The 21,224-nt window shown below is 47.3% G+C and overlaps 1 protein-coding gene across 1 annotated transcript in view; it reads left to right on the top strand.

The window, feature by feature from the left end:
* TMEM132D (transmembrane protein 132D) overlaps positions 1-21,224 on the top strand; it is a gene marked incomplete at both ends in the record, with an annotated part of 513,762 nt that overhangs the window by 431,932 nt on the left and 60,606 nt on the right. The window contains one exon of the mRNA XM_080717677.1: positions 18,364-18,507. Coding sequence (XP_080573803.1) covers positions 18,364-18,507 — 144 coding nt within the window. The remainder of the gene's footprint in view (positions 1-18,363; positions 18,508-21,224) is intronic.

The following is a 21,224-nucleotide window of genomic DNA, read 5'->3' as shown; positions in this document are numbered from 1 at the left end:
ATATTAAGTAGTTATAAAAATGGCCACTATGTAGCTTTTGGGCTCTTTATCTAAATACAAATATTCTCTCTGTGCATAAATATTTAACCAAAAAGTAATATGCTTCTGAAGCAGCCACTCTTTTTTTTTTTCATTAAAAAAGAATTTTATGAGGCAGAAAGAGGAGGATGGATCTGTAGAGCCAGCCAGTGGGAGAAGCCATAAATGTTACTGTCCTATAATCAAAAGGAACCGGGCGAGGGCTGAGGCCCTTCGGTTGATGGACTCTTCTGCCGTAACTGAGCCTCGGGACCGCTTGCAGTGGGCACCAGAAGACACCTCTTGGTCAAGTTTTCGGGTTCAGTTCTCAAGGAAACCCACCTGCAGGAGCTGTCAGAACGGTGAGGCTCTAGGGGCTGCGACATTTTTTTTTTCCTTCGGTAGAAATAATTTTGGTCTCCCTTCTCTACATTTATGCCTGAATTATGGGCGCCTTGTGTATGCCATCCATCCGCGAATGTTTTGGGTTGTCTACTCTTTTCCAAATACTTTTTTTAAGAGCTGGAGACCAACTATAAACAAAAAGTGCCTGGTGTCTGCCCCGGGGAGGAAGGTAAATTGGAATCAAATAACTATGTGAGTACATGTAAAATGTTATCTAGGACAAGAGCTATGCCAGAAAAATGCAGCAAGCTGGAGATCTGCAGCAGAGGCGGCCCGCTCAAAGAAGCGGGAGGGACCGCGTCCCCGGAGGAGAAGCTTCATCACAAATATGCACCCGAATGGCAGGTGAGCTGAGTTCCGGGGCAGGCTTGGTGTTCCAGCCGAGGGAACAGCATATTCGAAGCATCTGTGGTAGGAAGAAGGGGGTACATCCAGAAGCCCGCCATGTGTGAAGAGACCGGCCCTGCACAAGGTCCGTAGACGAGAGAGATGGCTGCTTTCCTCGGAACCTTATGGAAGGATTTTACTGCTCCAAGAAGAGCGGAACATTTTTGAGACTGGTGTCACGACGCAGATGTGAGCTGGGGAAGAATTTCCAAGACACGGAATAGAGTTACAGAGAGGTTTGTTTCAGGAAGCAAAAAGGACACATTGGAGAGAAAGACTGTGGACCGTCTCGTGAGTGAGGGAGGCAGACGAGGACTCAGAGAGGGAGGGTGCTTCTCGGGGACCCTGGCTCTCTTTTATAGGATATTTTATAGACGGTGAGCTTGTGACACGGGATGGGGGAGAGCTCAGTTCCTTTGATCATGGGGCACAGAGCCACGAAGATGCTGGTGTGATATTTCTCAGAACCTTCACGGTGACCTTACCTGGTTGATGGGTAGCACTTGGGCTGTATCCATATCCTTGGGCTTTGAACAATGTCTTTCTCTAGATGTCTTCTGATCAGTATAAAATATATTTCAACCTGGCGTGGTGGTGCACACTTGTCACCCCAGCACTCGGGAGGCTGAGACCGGAGGATCACGGTTCACAGGCAGCCTCAGCTACTTAGTGAGGCTCTCTGCAACTCAGTGAGACCCGGTTTCAAAATAAAGAATAAAAAGTAGAGCAGGGGGTGTGGCTCGGAGGTCGAATGCCCCTGGGTTCCACCCCCAGACCCACAAAAAAAAAAAAAAAAAAAAAAATATATATATATATATATATATATATATATATATATATATATATATATATTCAATACACTAACAAAATGCATATGAACCAAATAACTGGACTTAGAGTACTCTGATCTTCTGGACCTTTTTAAGAATTCAGACCTGGGGTAAAACAGGCCATTGGAGTGAAGAGGTGATTATGGGGTTTTTAGAATTAAAGCTTTGGTCCTTCTTTCTGTCCCCGTTTGTCCTCTTCCAACCTATTTATTTTATTTCCTCTATCTTACATCATGTATTTTCCCCATTTTTTGTGGTACTAGAAATTGGACCTAGATGTATTCTACCTGCAAGTTACACCCTCGACTCTATTGTTTTTATTTTGAAATGAGGTCTGACTGATTTGCTGAGGCTGGCCTCCAGTCTCAGCCTCCCCAGTACCAGGATGACAGGCGTGGGCCACCACGTCCGGCATCCACTCCACTCTGATACCCAGCACATGTTTCCCTCCTTCCCCATGCCTGGGCAAGGCACCACAGTTGATTTCCTTGGAGAGAAACCAGGAGGTGGGAAAGATTGGCATCTAGAGGGGGGAAGATGAATGAATTAACTGTTTCCACCAAGAAAAGACAGACAGAAACCAGGCGTGGTGGCGCACGCTTGTAATCCCAGTGCTTGTGAGGCTGAGGCAGGAGGATCGCAGGTTCAGTGCCAGCCTCGGCTACCTGGTGAGGCTCTCTGTAACTCAGTGAGACCCTGTCTCAAAATAAAGGGGAGACGTTCAGAGGATCTGATTCTTCTACACCCGAGTGACTTAAGCCACAGTTGTTCTAAGCCTAGAGTATTAGTGCCATTGGGATACTTTAACAAATTTCTACAAACACAGATGGCTAGCCCCAGCCAGATTATTTTCTCTCACAATCCTGCAAGTAGAGATCTAGGTCCTACAGGACCCCGCCTTGCCTCCTAAACCCCTGGGAGGTGACACGTCTTTGAATTTTTCTAGCTAGCATTCCTAGGCACGAAGATGGCTTGCTCTAAGCTCATAGAGCGTTCTCCCTGTTTCCATGTCTGTACCCAGATCTCTCTCTTCCTATAAGAATACCAGTCAGTAAATGCAGGTTTTAACTTGACTAGGATATTTTTTATTAAAGTTATGTAGCTCAAACTCACCGTGTTCTTCCTAATGAAGTGTCTTAAAATGTGGCTTAAATACGCTTTTAATGAACATCTAATGAGATTCTTTGGCCAACTAATTATTAAGCATGTTTAATGGAGCTTGACAATTGTATGTGAGAGGCAGAGTCCTTCTTACATAGATTTATCCTTATCAAAATACTTTTAAGATAATGGATTTCTCCCACACAGACTGTGGTGGTGAATAAAAATCATTATAATCTCCTCCAATAATAGCGCTTATATTTCCATCGGTTATTAAAAACCTATCCAATTAACATACGTAAGTCATTACTATTGTCATGCTTCATGGGTTTGTGACCGCGTGTGCCAACACTGCTTTAAAGGCATTGGGACGAAACAGGAAGTTTTATGAAATTCCCTTCATGTTGGAAAAGAAGCATGGGGAGAAACGTTGGTTTTGTGGCAGCGGTGGAGGGCAGATGAGGACAGGCCTGCAGGTCGTTACAGATCCGGTTTGGAGCAAGCGCGGCTGTTGTTGTCGTGGGCTTCTCCTAGGCATGGACTCTGAAAGCCAAGTCAAGTCCTGATTTACCTTCTTGAGCGCTGACTTGGTATTCGCATTAAATTCTCTTGGAACCAATCTGAAAAAAATTAGCTTTTTGGCAGTTGCCGCAAAGCCACGAGGAGAAGGGACGGCAGTCCTAGACGTGCGTGTTGCTTCTCAGAATATTATTACAAGACGGATCATGCCTCTTAATAATAACGCCCCGGATTTCCCATTCCAAACCTTCCTCGATTTGCACGTGGCCGGCAGCAGCTTCCACCTGCCTGGCCTCTTCTTTTAATTCTTTAATTTCTTAGCATCCTTTCTGCCTTGTGTTAAAGAAGCCATATCCTATATTGCTTTTTGCTCTCTGCAATCTTTTTTTTTGGGGTGGGAGGAAGGTACTGGGAATGAAACCCAGAGTATCCATTGCTAGTAAGTGTTTTTACCACTGAGATACACCCCCAGCCCTGCAATGATTTCTATACATTTTTCTAAAGGACCCCGATCCTAAAGTTATTTATTTTTTGCCGTACAGCAAGGAGAGTTTCCATTTCAAAACCTATGCTTATGCACACACTGGATTCAGTGTGTAAAGTAGAAAACATCTGTGCAATCTTCATGAAAAGATTTCATTTAAGGTCATGCACACCTGTAATCCCAGTATCTGGAAGGCTTAGATAGGAGGATCGCTGGTTCCAGGACAGACTCAGCAATGTAGTGAGACTCTTAGCAACCTAGTTGAAACCTTGTTTGAAAAACAACAGATTAAAATGGCTAGGGTTATAGCCTGCAGGTAGAATGCCTCTAGGTTCAATACCCAGTACCAAAAACAATTTTTGTTTGAAAGTCATGGCATACTTTTACATTTAGCAAATTTTTTTTCCTTTTGCTTAGAACAGTCATTCTGCAAATTGGCCAAGTCATGATTTTTAAAATTTATCATTTCCTATTTTAATCTGAGAACTCTGGCCCTCAGAAAAATGAGAACTCGATCATGTACAAAAATTAATGATATCAGTTTCTGATTTCAATCTATCACCTCATGTTAGCATGCATTTACCACCTCATTAAGCTCAGAGCTTCTCCAGCACACCAGAAAGCATATTTTATAGACTCAACCTTACCCTCACCAAAAATATATCCTATAATGAGGTAGAGCATAAGAATTCCCAACGCCACAGTAGTAGAACATAACTCTTAAAGGATAAATGGCCATGTGTGGGGGTCGAGTATCAGAAGAAAGAATAACAAAAAAAGAAAGAAGCCTTTTCCTAAAACACCTGTGGCCACCTTCATAAATCCATCCACTCAAGAGCTGTGGCCTGCTGGCCAGCGGCGCACCTCAAGATAATGGGGTCAGCAGCCGTCCACCTCGGCACATCTGCAGGCCAGAACTAGAGGCTCACGGGGTAAAAGTAACCAAAGGCACAGAGCTGAATTTTGCTCAGCTGTAAAGAAGAACAAAATTATGTCACTCGCAAGAAAATGGGTGGGACTGGAGAACATTATGCCAAGTGAAATCAGCCAGTCTCAAAAAAAAAAAAAAAAAAAGAATTGTATGTTTTCTATGTGAAAGCTAGATAGAAATTGGGAGGGAAAAAAAGGGTAACATCAGATAGAGGAACAGAGACTCCAGTGTAGTGAAGAGGGCTTAGAGAGGAAGGAGGGGTAAAGAAATGGAAAGAATGTAACCGTTGAAATAATACCGCATACTATTTTAAATTACCAGCCTAGATCTCAAAGGCATGCATGGGGAGGAGGAGGTAGAGAAATGGCCCCAGAGGGAAATGTTACAAGAATCGTGCACATTAATTTTCCTGTCACTCTGTCCCTCAGTATGATGTATAATCAATGTATAATCGCATCAAATAAAAGTATATAAAAGTAACCAAGCTGGGCGTGACAATGCATACTTGTAATCCCAGTACTTGGGAGGCTGAGACAGGAGGGTTGCAGGTCTGTGGCCGGGCTCAGGCCACTTAGTGAGGCCCTGTTTCAAAATAAAAGAATAAGATAGGGCTGGGAACATAGCTCAGAGGTAGAATGCCCCTGGGTTCCAGCCCTAGGAACACACACACACACACACACACACACACACACACACAAAATAATAATAATAATAAAGTAACCAAATAAGCATACAAGTAAGATTGTTTCTAACTGTTTCCATATGCTATGGAAGTAGAAAAGGAGCGTGGGACGGGGGCAGATTTGAGCTAGGGACAGCAGCTGACAGCCCGCCGACCTTGCTCTGAAGTTCTGGAAGAGATGACCCTGGGAGGTCAGGACATTTGCACAGAGCCCTGAAGAACAGCTGCAGTTTTGCAATCCTGCCTCCAGGGGGCACCCTGCCTCGCTTGGCACACAGCTGAGACTGGCCCAGCAAGCTGTTTGCCCTGCAAGCAGGAGCTCAGGCAGGGATCCCTGAACTCACCCCTGTGCTCAGCGTCCTCACTTCTTTTTCTGCACTTGTTTGATGGCACCCACCTTAGCCCTCTTTTATTTATTTATTTATTTATTTTTGTGGTACTGGGGGTTGAACCCAGGGACGTACTATCTTTGAGCTACATTCCCAGCTCTATTTTACTGATTTTTTATTTTGAAACAGGGTCTCACTAGGTTGACAAGAGTCTCACCGTATGCTGAGGCTGTCCTCAAACTTGAGATCCTCCTGTCTCAGCCTCCCAAGTAATGGGATTACAGATGTACATCACCACACTTGGCCACCTTACCCTTTTTTTATTTTTATTTATTTTTAATTTTTTATTGGTGCACTGTATTCATACATCATAGTGGGATACAAAAAAACTTTTGTAGACATACATGCACACATCACCCAGTCACCCCCCCACCCCGTTCCCTCCCCATCCCTCCTTCCCATGCTTGGCTTAGTGATTGACATCTAGTATTATAGCAATTTATCCAAAATTAAAAATGATAATCTCGCATAACAGTTTCATTTGTCTGATACCAAGCCTTTGATAACTTAAAGATAACATTTCAATATTTCTTTTTACTTTCTTTCTTACCAGAGAATATTTTTTTCTTTTTTTCAGGTGAAACTATCATATATTTATTTATTTATTTTTCAGAAAAATATCTATCCTAATATGGAATATGGACTCTAGATACTCAAAACGATCTAGAAAAAGAACAAAGCTAGAAGATATATATTTTCTGATTTCAAACCATATAAAGCTACAATAATTGAAACAGTGTAGTACTGTTCTAAAGGCAGATATATAAACCATTGGAGTTAAATACAAGCCTAGAGCTAAATTCTTCTCTATATTGTCAAGTTATTTTTGACAAGGTTTCCACGAACATTTGGTGGAGGAAATAATAATCTTTTAACTAAATATTGTTGAAAAATAATAATTACATGGAAACGAATAAAATTGGACCCTTACCTAATCCCATATACAAATATTAACTCAAAATAGATAAAAGTCCTAAATATAAATCTTAAGACTATAAAATTTTAGAAGAAAATCTGGGTCATAAAACCTCACAACATTGAAATTGGCAGTGATTTCTTGGATATGATTTCAATGGCACAGGCAATAGAAGAGTATACAAACTCCCTAAAAAAAAAATTGTATATCCAAAGACAATGTAAACAAAGTTAAAAGTTACTGATAGAATGGGATAAAATATTTCCAAATGCTATATCTGAAGGTATATTAATATTCCAACTAGAAATCCTAAAAATTAACAACAATAAAGGCAAACAATACAATTTAGAGATAGGTAAAAGACTAACATAAATAATGAATCTCCACAGATAACCAATCTTAGTTGTCTGTTGGATGGGAAATCTTGTTTCTCTGGTTCTGGTGTGTGTTACCTATTTCTTCTTTGTAGTTAATCTCTTTGAGTATTTTCTCTAGCGCTGGTTTTGAAGACATAAATTCCTTCAGTTTCTGTTTGTCATGGAAGCTTCTTATTTCCCCATCTAATTTGATAAAAAGTTTTGCTGGGTAGGAAATTTTTGGCTGGAAGTTGTTTTCTTTCAGAGTTTGGAATATGTTACTCCAAGCCCTTCTGGCTCTCATGACTTGGTTTGGGAAGTCTGGAGTGATTCTAATTGGCTTGCCTCTGAATGTCACTTGGCCCTTTGCTTTTGTTGCCTTTAAGATTCTCTGCTTGGCTTCCACATTGGTCATTTTGACAATTATGTGGCATGGGGATTCTCTTCTCCGATCCTGTCTAAATGGAGTTCTATAAGTTTCCTGGACCTGTGTATCAACCTCTTGCTCTATGTTTGGAAAATTTTCTGCTATTACTTCCTTGAAGAGACTGTTGATCCCTTTGGTTTCACCTTCTTTTCCCTCCTCTATTCCAATTATTCTTAGGTTAGCTCTCTTAAAATGGGCCCTATTTCTTCAATGTCAGATTCCTGCTGTCGGATTTTTTTTTCTAAATTAGAAACTATGCGTTCATTTTTGGAATGATCATCTTCTAAGAGCGAGATTCTGTTCTCCATGTGGTCTAATCGGTTGTTTGTGCTTTGAATTGAGGCCTTTACTTCATTAATTGCATCCTTTATCTCTTTTTGGCTCTCTCTGAGTTCTTTTCGAAGCACCTCTATTATTTCTATAGTTATTTTCCTGATTTGATCTTCTAGAAATCTCTGATTTTCTGTTTTATCGGGTTCTGATGTTGTGGGGTTGTGGGCATTCATTGCTCCAGTGTTATTCCTCTTTCCCATGATTTTGGAAGTTTGTGCCTTCTCTGGGTTCTTCCCTTGGGTCACTATGACTTCACTTAAGGTGCTCTGGATCTCGAGTCTGTGGTATCTCAGACCCCACTACTCCTTTATTGGGTTGTATCACAAAGTCTCAGACCCAGGGAATCAATCTAGGCTGCTTTAGACCATGGTGGGTGCCAGGTTGGGCGTTCTCCTATGGTGTGATATCTCTGACACTGCCACTCCCCCACTGGGTCAAGTCCCTGGGAGTGCAGTACTGGGATTTCTCCTCTGGGGCCCACAATTTGACTCACTGTTGTTGAGTACGCAGATGGAGCTTTAGTGGACTCGGTGAATTCGCTGCTGCTGCCGCCGGTGGCAATATGGCGCCGCTGCCACGCCCTTGGCTGTGAGGCTGGCGTATTTCTTCTCTGGTTTTGAGCTCCGCTCTGAGTCCCTCGGTTCGCTGTCCGCCACTTCTCTCTGGAGCCTGGTGGGCTGTTGAGTGAGTTGGTCTGTAGGCGTAGCCACCCAGTGAACTCACTGCTGCTGCCGGCAGTAAGGCGCTGCTGCCGTGTCTTTGGGCGTGAGGCCAGCGTATCTCCTCTGTGGCTCTGAGCTCTGTTCTGAGTCCCCCTCCTCTCTGGAGCCTGGTGATTTTTTTGTTTCTCTGGTGATGGTGTTTTCTGGCTATGAAAGGTGCTGATTTTGTGGTAATGGAGATTGGTTGTTAGTGGGGCTCCTAAGCCCCACTTTTCTCGGTCACCATCTTCCCGGAAGTCCTTACCCTTTTTAAAAATATATATATATTTCCCAAGTATTATTCAGCAAGCCTTCTGCCTAATGCAAGTTTGCCCATTTGCCTTCTGTCGAGTGATCTGTCTTGCATGTGTTTGTGTGTGCTTATGTTTGTTTGTAAGACCAACAGTGCCAGTTGGAGTCAGCTGGGAAGATGTACAGTCTCCCAAAGTTTGGGCTTTGACCCATCATGATTAATTCAGTATCTGAGCACCAGCACCCGTGTTGTTTAGTCTCCTCGGGTGTAGCCACGTTTCAGCACCAATAGTTAGAATCACCTACAAAGATCTAAAACATTACTGGTGGCTGTGTCCTCCTCTCCAGGGGTCCTGCTGTACCAGGTCTGAAGCAGGTCCCAGGCATCAGAACTCCACGCAGGATTATATTTTGCAATCTCGGCTGACAGTCATGCCTTAGGACCCAACTTCAGGGGCCCGAGGACCTCGGGAAGACAAGATAGTCTGGCTCTGAGATATCCATATTGTCTCGTGTAATTATTAAGTTGTTGGGTAGAATTTGAGTCAACAAATCAGCCTGCTAAATTTGAGTGAATTTATAGCCAGATATGGATTGAACCCATGACCTTAAACTTAATAACACTGTGTCCCAGCAGCTGAGCCCGCCGGCCACAGGTGGCTTCCGGGATGCATACAGGATACAATACTCTAGCCTAATTAAATATAAAAAGAAAGGTGCAGGACAACGCAGAGAGTGGTGTGGTTGGGTCAGCAGACCCCCACACTCTTACTCTGAACTAGACCAAGTGAGGTGCCTGTAAACACATAACTTTATAACTCAAGCTTTTGTGGACGTGTGTGGCAAGATCTCTCAACTCCAGCGAGGAGATGTGGAGACCTGGAATTGTCTACAAGGATCTGGCAGCGATATATTTAATTTCTAACAGAGAATAAATTACCAATGAGGATTGAAGTCTAGGCTACGGCCTTGCACAGAGACATGGTCTCTGTCAAGCACCCCAAACTCACTGAGAGCCAAAGAACTCTGTGGTAGCATGAGTTTTTCCATCATTTCAGACTGTGGGATGTGTGACCAGTATCTGACGTGGGCCCGAGCCCCACTGGGAAGATGGACCCCATAATCGTCTTTATAATCCTCAAGCCCGTGACCTTCAATTGGCCTTATCTTCCTATGGTATCAGGACAGCCTAGCGGGCTGCCCTGTTATACTAGGGGCAGATCAATGTGATGGGCTGGGGGCATAGCAAAGATGACTGGTTTCTGGCTTCCCAGAGGGAGCGCCTGCTGAAAGGAGGAGGGATCTGAAGCCGTCATGTTCCATGGAACATGGTCCATGTTCCAGACTTCTGAAGCCGTCCCCTCGGTCCATGTTCCAGACTAAGTCAATCCAGATTGATTTAATCCGCCCCCCAGAGTGAGTTTCATGGCCTCTGCCTTCTTCCTCATTAGTGTGGGCTGGAAACACACACATTCATTTTTGCACGAGTGCGATACCACTTCTGGGTTCTACCCCCAAGAAATGGACACCAAACGGCCAAACTAATGCACGCACATCTATGCTCATAGCTGCACAGTTCACCATTGCCAAACTATGGGGCCTGCCAAGATGTCCATCAACAGATGAACGGATTGCAAAACTATGGGATATGTACACAATGGAATTTTACTCAGCCAAAAAGAAGAATACGATTACGTCATTTGTGGGGAAACGGATGGAACTGGAGACCATTATGCTAAGTGAGATTAGTCACAAAAAATAGAAGTTTGGATGGTCGCCCTAATGTGCAGAAGCTAGTGAGGAAGGGGTCATAAGAGGAACCCTAGGTGAGGAAGGAGAGATCATAGATGGTCACATACGGCTACCTAACTGAGGGGAATTGGGAAGAAAAAAATTTCCCTAATGTACAAACACATCAAAGCCAATCTCTAAGCCAAACCTGAGAAGGAGGAAGCGGGAGGGGATGAGGTGGGGACTGGGAAGGACTAGGTTCCCAAGTGAGAAGCTAGTTCCCATTTTTTTTTTAAACTGGGGATCAAACCCAGGGGTACTCTACCTCTGAGTTACAACCCTAGCCCTATTTTATTTTATTTATTTTATTCTGAGATAGGGTCTCACTAAGTTGCTGAGCACCTCTCTGAAGTTACCAAGGCTCGCCTTGAACCTGCAATCCTCCTGTCTCAGACTTCCAAGTACTGGCATTATTTCAGGCATGCGCCACTGTTCCCGGCTGAGACCCACTTTTGGGGACCACCCGTTTAGTTCAACAAGTCCGGGGGCAGCCCTTTGATGTCTAATAATTTTCCCGGTCCTTTCCGTACCCATCAAATTAATTCCTTAGTTTCGTGCACCACAAAGCCGATGGGCTTCTCTCCACCTACGGAAAATTCCGCCGCCTTTGACAATTTGACATGCGTTTTTCTGTAGTGATAGAGGAGAGAGATCAGAGCTCTGTTCGGTTAAAGGCTACGGGCAAAAACTTTGCCACTTTTCAAAGAGTCACACTTCACGCTATCAGGGGGAGCCTATCAACAGCTGATTTGGCATCCACGGCGCTGCCGTTCGGAGGCTCTCGGCGGAGTGTAAGTTCCTTATAAGAGTCAGCAACATCCTAGCTGTCAGCCCGTGACGCACGCACTGTGTTCTCAGCAGCATGTTGTCGCGTTATCAGACTTGGTTATCGGGAAGCCAATGAATCACTGTATTCCTATTTCTGCACAAAGATCGTCCTGGTTTAAACAGAGCCAAGTCGCATATTACCCCGGGTCCTCTGTCTTTCTTATAGCTGTTGGGATTGGGCAAAGTCTGTTTTCTGGCGCAGCTGAATCGCACATGGGGTGGTGGTTCTAGAAACTTCTGAGCCAGAAACCTGATGAGAACTGGGATTCCTTCCCCTCTCGGCCCCGAAAGGAAAGGAACGACACACTGACGTGGGCTCCCCGTGGATGAGGCTTTCACAACGCGAAACAAGCCGGACACAGAGACCACGTGGGGGACGTCCAGATCGGGAACCCCCGAGACTGGGCAGACTAGCAAGGTCTGCAGGCTGGTGCGTTCCAGCAAGAGCTAAAGGCTACAGAATTTCTCTCTAAGGGGATAAAAATGTTCTAGAATTGGCTATGACGATGTTGCGCATACCTGTGGATATCTTAAAAGCAAGCTGGGCATGATGGCACACACCTGTACTTGGAAGGCTTAAACAAGAGGATCACAGTTTCAAGGCTGGCCTCAGCAACTTAGTGAGAGCCCGTTTCAAAAATAAAGAATAAAATAGGGCTGGGGCGTAGCTTGGAGATAGAATCTCTCTGGATTCAATACCCAGTACCACACGCATGCACATGCACACACACACACACACACACACACACACAGGCTATTAAACTATATAGTTTTGGATGATACTGGGAATTGAACCCAGGGGTATTCTATATCTGAGCTTACACCCCCAGCCCTCTTTTTTATTTTGAAAATGGATTGCTGAAGGCCTTGCTAAGTTCCTGAGACTGGCCTCAAGCCTTTGATGTTTCTGTCTCAATTTCCCAAGTAATGGAATTACAGGTGTGTGCCATTGTGCCTAGCAATGAATTATACATTTTTTTTTCAGTACTGGGAATGGAACCCAGGGACATTCTACCTCCAAGCTGCACCCCCAGCCCTATCTTTTATTCTTGACTTTGAAACAGGGTCTCACTGAGTTGCAGAGGGCCACTGAGTAGCTGAGGCTGTCTGCAAACCTTTGGCCTCCCGAATGCTGGGATTACAAGCGTGCACCACCACGCCTGGCTTGAACTATGCATATTAAATGACTAAATTGTATAATATGTGAATTCCTTCTCAGTAAAGCTGTCCCCCACAAAAAAGAGACAGACAACAACAAAAATCATTATGCTTTCAGAGAGGATTTGTAATTTGCAGCATACAAAATTAGCCCTCTAAATCCATGGGTGCCACACCTCCCTTCCTCACCTCCCTGGAAACATCTCCCTAAAACTTAACCAAAAAATTAGCCGGGCGTGGTGGCACACGCTTGTAATCCCCGCGCTTGGGAGGCAGAGACAGGAGGATCGCGCAGGTTCGAAGCCAGCCACGTGCGCTGGCTTAGGAGACCCTGTTTCCAAATAAAAATGTAAAAATAGGTCTGGAGTGTAGCCCGGAGGTAGAAGGGCTTCCAGGAACCCCAGTACCACCAAAAAAAAAAAAAAATTAAACTTATGTCAAATTTCTAAAACTTGGGTCAGTGGTATTTTCTCCAGGAGCATACATCTCTTAATTTCTCCTCCTCCTCCTCCTCCTCTTCCTCCTCCTCCTCCTCCTCCTCCTCCTCTTCCTCCTCCTCCTTCTCCTCTTTTTGGTACTAGGAATTAAACTTAGGGGCATTCTACCTCTGAGCTACACCCCCAACCATTTATATATATATATATATTTTAAATTTTGAAACAAGGTCTCACAAAGTTCCTGAGGCCGGTCTGGAGTCTGACATCCTCCTCTCTCAGCCTCCCAACTACTGAGATTCCAAGCCCGTACCCCGGCACCCAGCTCTCTCAGATTCCTTTCTGGCACTTTCTCTGCCCTGCCTTTCATAGCCATCCACCCCAAGGATTAAAAAAGAAGACATTCCATCTCGTTGTGCCTTCTAGGGTACCGGCATCCTGGGGAGTCCAGCTCAGCCGCGCATCTCAATGAGACAAACATTGTGATTTCCCTCCTCCTCCCAAATTGCACTTTGAAAAACAGTAATCTTAAGGATGAAATTGGCTTTAAGTCTTAAACTCCTTAATACGTCTTTGTCTTACTAATCAGAAGGAGGCTCCGCAGCCCATTATGCAGGGGACAGAGGTTAATCCCGGCCCCTCTCCTAATGCAAGAGGACCAACACTGGGATTTGGGCACACAGCAGTGCTTCAGGGGGACTCCCTGCGGATGCTGCGGCGTTTGCCAACGCAGGACGTGTTTTCTTAGCAGATCCAAAGCTCCCCTTCGCGCCGTTCTTATCGCTCGCTCGGCGTCTTCTGTAGAGTGAATGCAATAAATAAAAACCCACGCCTGACCGAGTCCTTGAGGACGGCAGGAGCGCGTGGCCAGCGATGTGGAGACTTTCTAAATATAAACAGAAGTAGTGACAAGAAGTAGCCTGGGTTCTCCCGGCACTGAGAAATGCCTTCTGCAGGAGATTTCGGTAATGCCTTCTAATCAGCTTACGGAGTTACTTAAACAGCTGTCACTTGGCTTCTTTATTCTGAAAGGAGATGCTAAGTAAGATGGGAAATTAGGTATGCAAAACTAAGGCGGGCTTTTGTGATATGAGGAGGTTTCCTGGAGCAGCCCAGGACAAAGAAAGCCCTATTCCCAGCCAGTGGGGGTGAGGGGCAACCCCAAGAAATGAACTGGGGTCCTGAGAAAATACTCACCTCGCTGCCGGGTGCAGAGAGCTGGAAAGGAGTTCAGAATCTCTCCCTGACCCTGCTGGGGAGGAGCATCCTACCAGGAAAAGTTGGCGCCCATAGGTCTGCGAGAGAGGTGTGTGTGTGTGTGTGTGTGTGTGTGTGTGTGTGTGTGTGTGTGTGTGTGGCTGGGGATGGAACCCAGGGGCATTCTACCTCTGAGCTACACCCCCAGCTCTATTTTTTTAAATTTGGAAACAGGTTCTGTGTCTCACTAAACCGCCTGCAGGTCTTTTATGGGGTTGTCGGAGACCCAGGAATGTATTCCAGGGTGGCTAGACACTCAGGAAGCGGAGCAGAGGCGTGGGGCAGCTGGGAATGGGTGGGGATTTGCTGGTGTAATAGACAGCCGTGTCCTTGAAGGTTCTGAGGCTTTATTTCCTGGGCTCAGAGGAGCCCGGGTCGGTGGCTCGGTGGTCACAGGGTGCCTGTGGGGGGATTTGTCTCAGCCACCGCTGAGATGGCACGGGGCCCCCACTGAACAGGAATTTGCAGTTTTGAGTCAGGTGTGGTGGCACACACTTGTAATCCCAGCATTTGGAGGGTGAGTCAGGAGGATTGTGGTTTGCAGCCGACTACTTAGTGAGGCCCTTTGCAACTCAGTGAGACCCTGTTTCAAAATGAAGAATAAAAGCTGGGCGTGGTGGCACACTCTTGCAATCCCTGCATTTGGGAGGCTGAGACGGGAGGATCGTCTCAGGATCGTTCGTGGACAGCCTCAGGTACTTAGTGAGACCCTTTGCAAATCATTGAGTCCCTGTTTCAAAATAAAGAATAAAAACAGGGCTGGGGATGTAGCTCAGAAGTAGAATGCCCCTGGTTCCATCCCCAATACTGCCAAAAAAATAAAAGCCTCCAGGTTCCTCTCTTGTCTGAGGATTTCTATGAGTCAGCTACATACCATTCTCCCCCCAGAAAAAAAGGAAAACCACACATGAGGTAAAAATGCTTGATGTTGAAGAATTCCGGAAGCACAGAGAAGACAGAGAAATACCAGGACTGCGGCTTGGCCACGGAGACCCATCGAGGTCCTGGGAGGCAGAGGACAAGAAACGCCCCAGACGTACAGCCCTCAGCTGCTCCCAGAAATTCCCAGTGTCACTTCTCATTATGCCAACTTGCTGTGCAAACACCTTAAAGCCTTTTGATTTTTATTGCTGGGCTGTAGAAGTTTTTGACTTTTCTACCACAATGCACAAAACAGTTTCCCCTGAACCTGGGGTCAAAAGGGACAGCGTGGCTTCCCTGGGCTGTCTCTCTGTCTTCCGTGCCGAGCCAGCTCAAACTGCAGAGGCCCAGCATCCTTTAACCCCTTTCCAAAGCTCACCCCCGTCTCTTGGTCCCTCTCAAAAGAGTAGAAAAGTACGCGTTGACGTTTTGCCTTCCCGGAAACAGCAGGGAGTAGCCTAGTATTTGGTCTTTGCCCCTGGATTTTTTTTTTCTAACTGTGTTTTTAGCCAAAATACAAAAATGAAACCAAACTGAGAACTCACAGAGGAGAAACAGCAAATAGCAGACAGGCAACGAGGCACCTGAAGGCCTGTGCATATCCCGTTTATGGCACAGTCTTTGAAATTCAGAAGCATTCCAAACTGGAGTCTTGTCTTACAGAATTAAAATGATGAAGGCAGAAAATGCATTTATCTTGATGTTCCGAGGCTGAACCAGATTAGCATGGTAAAGCACGAGCCTCGTCCTATAAAGCAGGTGTAAGATCTTACATAAGAACTAGACAGTGGATAGGCGGTAGGAGGGAATGCCATCTCAGAGTGAGAAGCTTCTCTCTGCTGTCTGCTACTCACGGCTATTTACGATGGCACAAGGACCGGGCATAGGGGCACACGCTTGTGATTCCAGGAGTTGGAAGGCTGAGACGAGAGCATACCAGGTTTAAGCTCAACTTCAGCAACTTAGTGAGGCCCTCCACAGCTTAGTAAGACCCTATGTCAAAATAAAAATAATAAAATAGGGCTGCGGGTGTAACTCAGAATGGCCCTGGGTTCACCGGGCATGGTGGCACACGCTTGTAATCCCAGTACTTGGGAGGCTGAGACAGGAGGACTTGGGTTTGTGGCCAGCCTCACTTACTTAGTGAGGCCTTCTGCAACTTAAACCCTGTTTCAAAATAAAGAATAAAAAGACATAGGGCTGGGGGTACAGCTCAGGAGTAGAATGCCCCTGAGTTCTATCCCCAGTACCGCCAAAAAAAAAAAAAAGAAAGAAAGAAAGAAAGAAAGAAAGAAAGAAAGAAAGAAAGGGAATGCCCTTGGGTTCAATCTCCAGCACTACACATACACACACACATGCACACACACACACACACACACACACACACACACACACACACTCTGCATAAGAAGATTAAGTGTGTAAGATTTTTTGCAGACTTGTCTGAAGAAGTGCTGTGGAGACTGTCCTTTGAGGCCTGACCTTTGGAACAGGGGTGACCAAGTACTCAGGAGTAGAGATAGCATGGCACCTCCCCTCTGTTGTGGACTCTTCAGCCAGCCTTAGCCCACTGGGATTCTCTGTCAGCCTACCCAGGAGAGGCGCGCAGCGAACACAGACTTCCCCGAAGAGACCCAGTGTGGCGTTGATACAAGGCCTCCTAGGAACGCCGCCAGCGTGGGAAGGACTGGGTCTGAGCCAGTCTCATCCTGAGCTAGGGCTCTGATGTTGTGGCTACACGGAGATTTGGGGGAGCGGCAGATATCGGGACCTGGCTCTTTCTATAAGAGAAGAACAACATCCACTTCCTGGTTCTTGGGGCTCAATTTTCTCCATCTGGAAAATGGGCTCATGGTCTTCCTAATCCCCCACACCAGCTGAAACACCATGGGATTCTGTTTAGTCACCCAGGATGGGCCTAAGATGCGTCAGCAGGGGGAGAGACGAAGTGTGGATTCCCGTGTGATGTCTGGGAGAGCGACTGGGGAGTTTATAGACCCGGGATGCTGTGAGTCCTAGCCCCTGTCTGCAGATCCTCACCTATGCACACAACCTGCATCCCCTCTTGTGGCAGCTGGGCCCTGCTGGGGCTGGGGAGCAGGCACATGCAGAGCACCCACACCAGAAGCTCAGTCCAGAGGAGAGGGGGGGAGACTGAACAGCCTTGAGTAAAAGTGAAATAGCTGCTGTGCCTGGCACCACCAGGAGAGGTCACTGCCGATGCTCTTGCTCTGAAAGCCAGTGGCAGGGTCCTGGGGGAGCTGGACATCCCCCTGGACACAGATAAAGGGGTGATGTGTGGAGGGTGGGTGTCTTGGAAAAGTGCACATTTGCATGCGTGTGTGTGTGTGTATGTGTGTGTTGTGTGTGTCACATGTGTGGGGCTGCAGGGTGTAATTGCATGTATTGTATCTCAGGACCCTTGAGAGCCTGGAGAGAAAGCCAGAGCGACAAGGGTCTCTCTCGTCTCCTGCCTGTCTCCTGCGCACGCATGCCAGGGGGTGTCTCTCATCTAAGGTCCTTGTACCGTGCCTTGGCTCTCTGGCCAATAGTTGAATGCCCAATTTGGAGTCATCGAGTTGCTGATGCACACACTGCGGAGCCTGAATTCCTGGGTTCATCTCACCTTTCTTACTTTCCGGCTGTGTGACCTTAAGCAAGTCCTAAAGCCTCTCTGGGCCGTCTATAAAAACGGGGAGAATATGCCGGGCGTGGTGGCGCACACTTGTAATCCCAGCGCTTGGCAGGCTGAGACAGGAGGATCGCACGGGTTCGAAGCCAGCCTCACCTGCTTAGTGAGGCTCTTAGCAACTTAGTGAGACCCCGTTTCCAAATAAATTATATAAAAAAAAATAGGTCTGGGAGTATAGTCCGGAGGTAGAAAAGCCCCTGGGTTCCACCCCAAGTACCACAAAAAAAATAAAAACGGGGAGAATAGTAATGTCAGTCTTGACAGGACGCTGTGAGATTTGATGGTTAAAGGTTGAAGGGGCATCTGGTTCATCGTAAGGTTTGAGCACAGTGCCAGGCATGAGTGTCCCACTGTCCTTCACACACTGTCTACCTTCCCCATCCCGTGAGGACAGAGTGACCTCAGCACCACGGCCCCTGGGCTGGTGTGGAGCGCCCCGCCTTCTGAGCCTGGTTGGCCGGCAGGTCTATTTGCGGAGAGGCGGAGGACTCGCCGTGGTGCCTGCACACTCCAGGGGCGGATGTGATGGAGCGGTGTGTTTGCTCTTCCAGGAGGCAGAAATCCTGAACACGGCCATCCTCACAGGGAAGACGGCGGCCGTTCCCGTGAAGCTGGTCTCGGTGGAGGAGGACGGCACGGTGACGGGTCTGCTGGAGTCCGTGGAATGCAGGTCGTCAGATGAAGATGTGATCAAGGCAAGTGGGGAGACCCCCCCGCCTGCGACCCCTGCCGTCTCGTTGGCATCCCTGTTCATCCCTGAGGGGCAGGGGCTGGGATGTCCATGGGTCCCTCCCATCTCCCTCCGGGGACCTGCCACTTACACATCAGGAAAGCCCCCCTTGTCCCCGTCACTGAGTGCTCTGCATGGGGACACCGGGCCGAGTTGGTTTTCTCCTAATTCTTACCTTGGACCAATGTCTTTGGCAGCTTCTCAGCCCCTGGGGAGGTGGGTATAGGACACAGGGACCCTCCCCAACACAGGCACTTGGCATCCATTCCAGGCTGCAAGGGGGTGGGAAGGGCGAGCCCAGCTTGGATTGATGCCCACATGACTGTGCTCTAGGAAGATTTTATAGCCAAATCCTTCGTGTGAAGTCAACGCGGGGGGGGGGGGTATAAAGTACACAATTTCGCCGACCTCTGATTTCCAGCCATCACCTTAGAAACAAGGAATTGTTCTCCCTTCCCGGTCCCACCGACAAAATTCTGTGTAAGCCAGGGGTGGGGACAGACCTCTCTGGTCCCTCATTTAAGTTCTGATGACTCCTCCCCCCCTCCTACCCTCCTCCTTTACATTTTAAATTGAATGCAAAAAAAAAAAAAAATGCTGGGAGGTGCAGGAGGCCAGGACTGTGAGTCTGGAATTGCCAGGAACTTTGGAAAGGACTTCCAGGCAGCAGGAGGAAATGGATTGGTTGAGTTGCCACCGCACACCACAGAGCTGGGGCTGGGCTGACAAATGGGGCCCGGGCGCCACCTCGGAGCAGAGAGAGCCTTCCAGCCAGGCCCAGGATGGCGGCAGAAGGCAGCCTCCAGGAGGAGCCTGTACCATCAGTGCCCACAGCAGACAGAGCCCAGCCCCCTGCTCCTTACTCTGAGCAGGAAGGATTTCCATTTTTCCACTGGAAGGGAAGTTCCAGGGAGCATAGCCCCCACTTAGGAAGCAGTCAAGAAACGCAACCAGAATCTTCAGCAATGCTAGGTCCTATGCTGGATGGAAGGCCATGGCAACTATGCTAGGTCCTATGCTGGATGGAAGGCCGTGGCAACTATGCTAGGTCCTATGCTGGATGGAAGGCCGTGGCAACTATGCTAGGTCCTATGCTGGATGGAAGGCCGTGGCAACTATGCTAGGTCCTATGCTGGATGGAAGGCCATGGTAACTATAGACCCAGACCCTGTCTGTCCTTCAGGGGCTCGGCAAGAAGGCAGAGATTAGGAAGACACGGTGTCGTCCCACACATAACACGTCACGATGACCTGTGCGTTCCGGAACCTTTGGCATCAATCAGCGGCCTCTTATTTTAGTTGCCTGGGCCAATAGCTTGGCTCCTTTTTGATTTCCTGCCTTCCCTCTCCCACGTCCAGTCCTTCACCAAATCCCGTTGGACAGGCCTTCAAAATATAGCTGGGGTTAGCCGGACAGGGTGGCGCACGCTTGTGATCCCGGCATTCGGGAGGCAGAGACCGGAGGATTATAGTTCATGGACAGCCTTGGCTACTTAGCAAGGCCCTTTGCAACTCAGGGAGATCCTGTTCCAAAAAATAAAAGACTAAAAAATAGAGCTGGGAGTGTACCTCAGAGGTAGAACGCTCCTGGGTTCTATCCCCAGTACCACAAAAATATACATACATATATATCCAGGGTCCAACCCTTCTCCCCACGAGCAGCCATCCTTCCAGCCCTGGTCTAAGACACCGCAACTATCTTGATCAAAATGGCGACCGCCTCCTGGGCCCCCCCAGTTCATACTCACTCCCAGCCTCCTCTCATGTCCATTATCAATGCAGTAACCAGAGTGACCAAAGTATAAATCTGTTTTTAAAAACATTTTTTAGCCGGGCGTGGTGGCGCACGCTTGTAATCCCCGCGCTTGGGAGGCGGAGACAGGAGGATCGCGCTAGTTCGGAGCCAGCCTCGCGGGCTCAAGAGACCCTGTTTCCACATAAAAAAGTTAAAAAAAATTAGGTCTGGGAGTGTAGCCCGTGGGAGTGTATCTCGGAGGTAGAAGGGCTTCCAGGAACCCCGGTACCACACACACACACACACACACACACACACACACACACACACAACACGAACATTGTTTAGTGTATAATGATTTCTGCACATGTTTATTAGCGTATAATGGTTGCTGCACATTGGTGGGATTCTTTGTGACAGAGTCATTCTTGCACATAACATTATTTCACTCGCTAGAGTGACCACCCCTCGGTGGCCACACTCCTTCCCGTGGCCAGGAGCTTAGGGGCAGCTGCGTGTCCCTCTAGAGCCCTCTCTACAACCCTGAGACAGGGCAGAAACGGCACGCCCAAGGAGTTCCAGTCCCTTTGTCCTTGGGGAGACCCCTGAGACGCCCGGGAAATACAGAGGACGTGAGGTCAGACAGCAAGTCTCACAGCATTCCGTTCCATGTCAGTCAACAAGGACTCCCCGCTGATAAACAAAACCTAAGCTGCTGCTGTCCTCACCTGCTCCGCAGATCACAGAGGACACAGCATCAGGGGAGCTTGTGAAACTTTGATGTCATTTAGAGCCCTTGAGGGAGAGAGACGGGCTCTCAGAGGAGCATCCAAGCCCCAGGCAGGCCCTGGAGCGAGGGTCTCTCCTTAGGTCCCCAGCACCTCTATCTCCATTCTCTTCTTTTCCTCCCCAGACAGGCCCGATAAGCTGCATCCCCCTCCCTCCAGC

Source organism: Muscardinus avellanarius (genome assembly GCF_963383645.1).
Source record: "Muscardinus avellanarius genome assembly, chromosome: 21".
Lineage (NCBI taxonomy): Eukaryota > Metazoa > Chordata > Mammalia > Rodentia > Gliridae > Muscardinus > Muscardinus avellanarius.
Note: the sequence above shows the minus strand (reverse complement) of the source record. Positions and strands in the feature narration are given on the sequence as shown.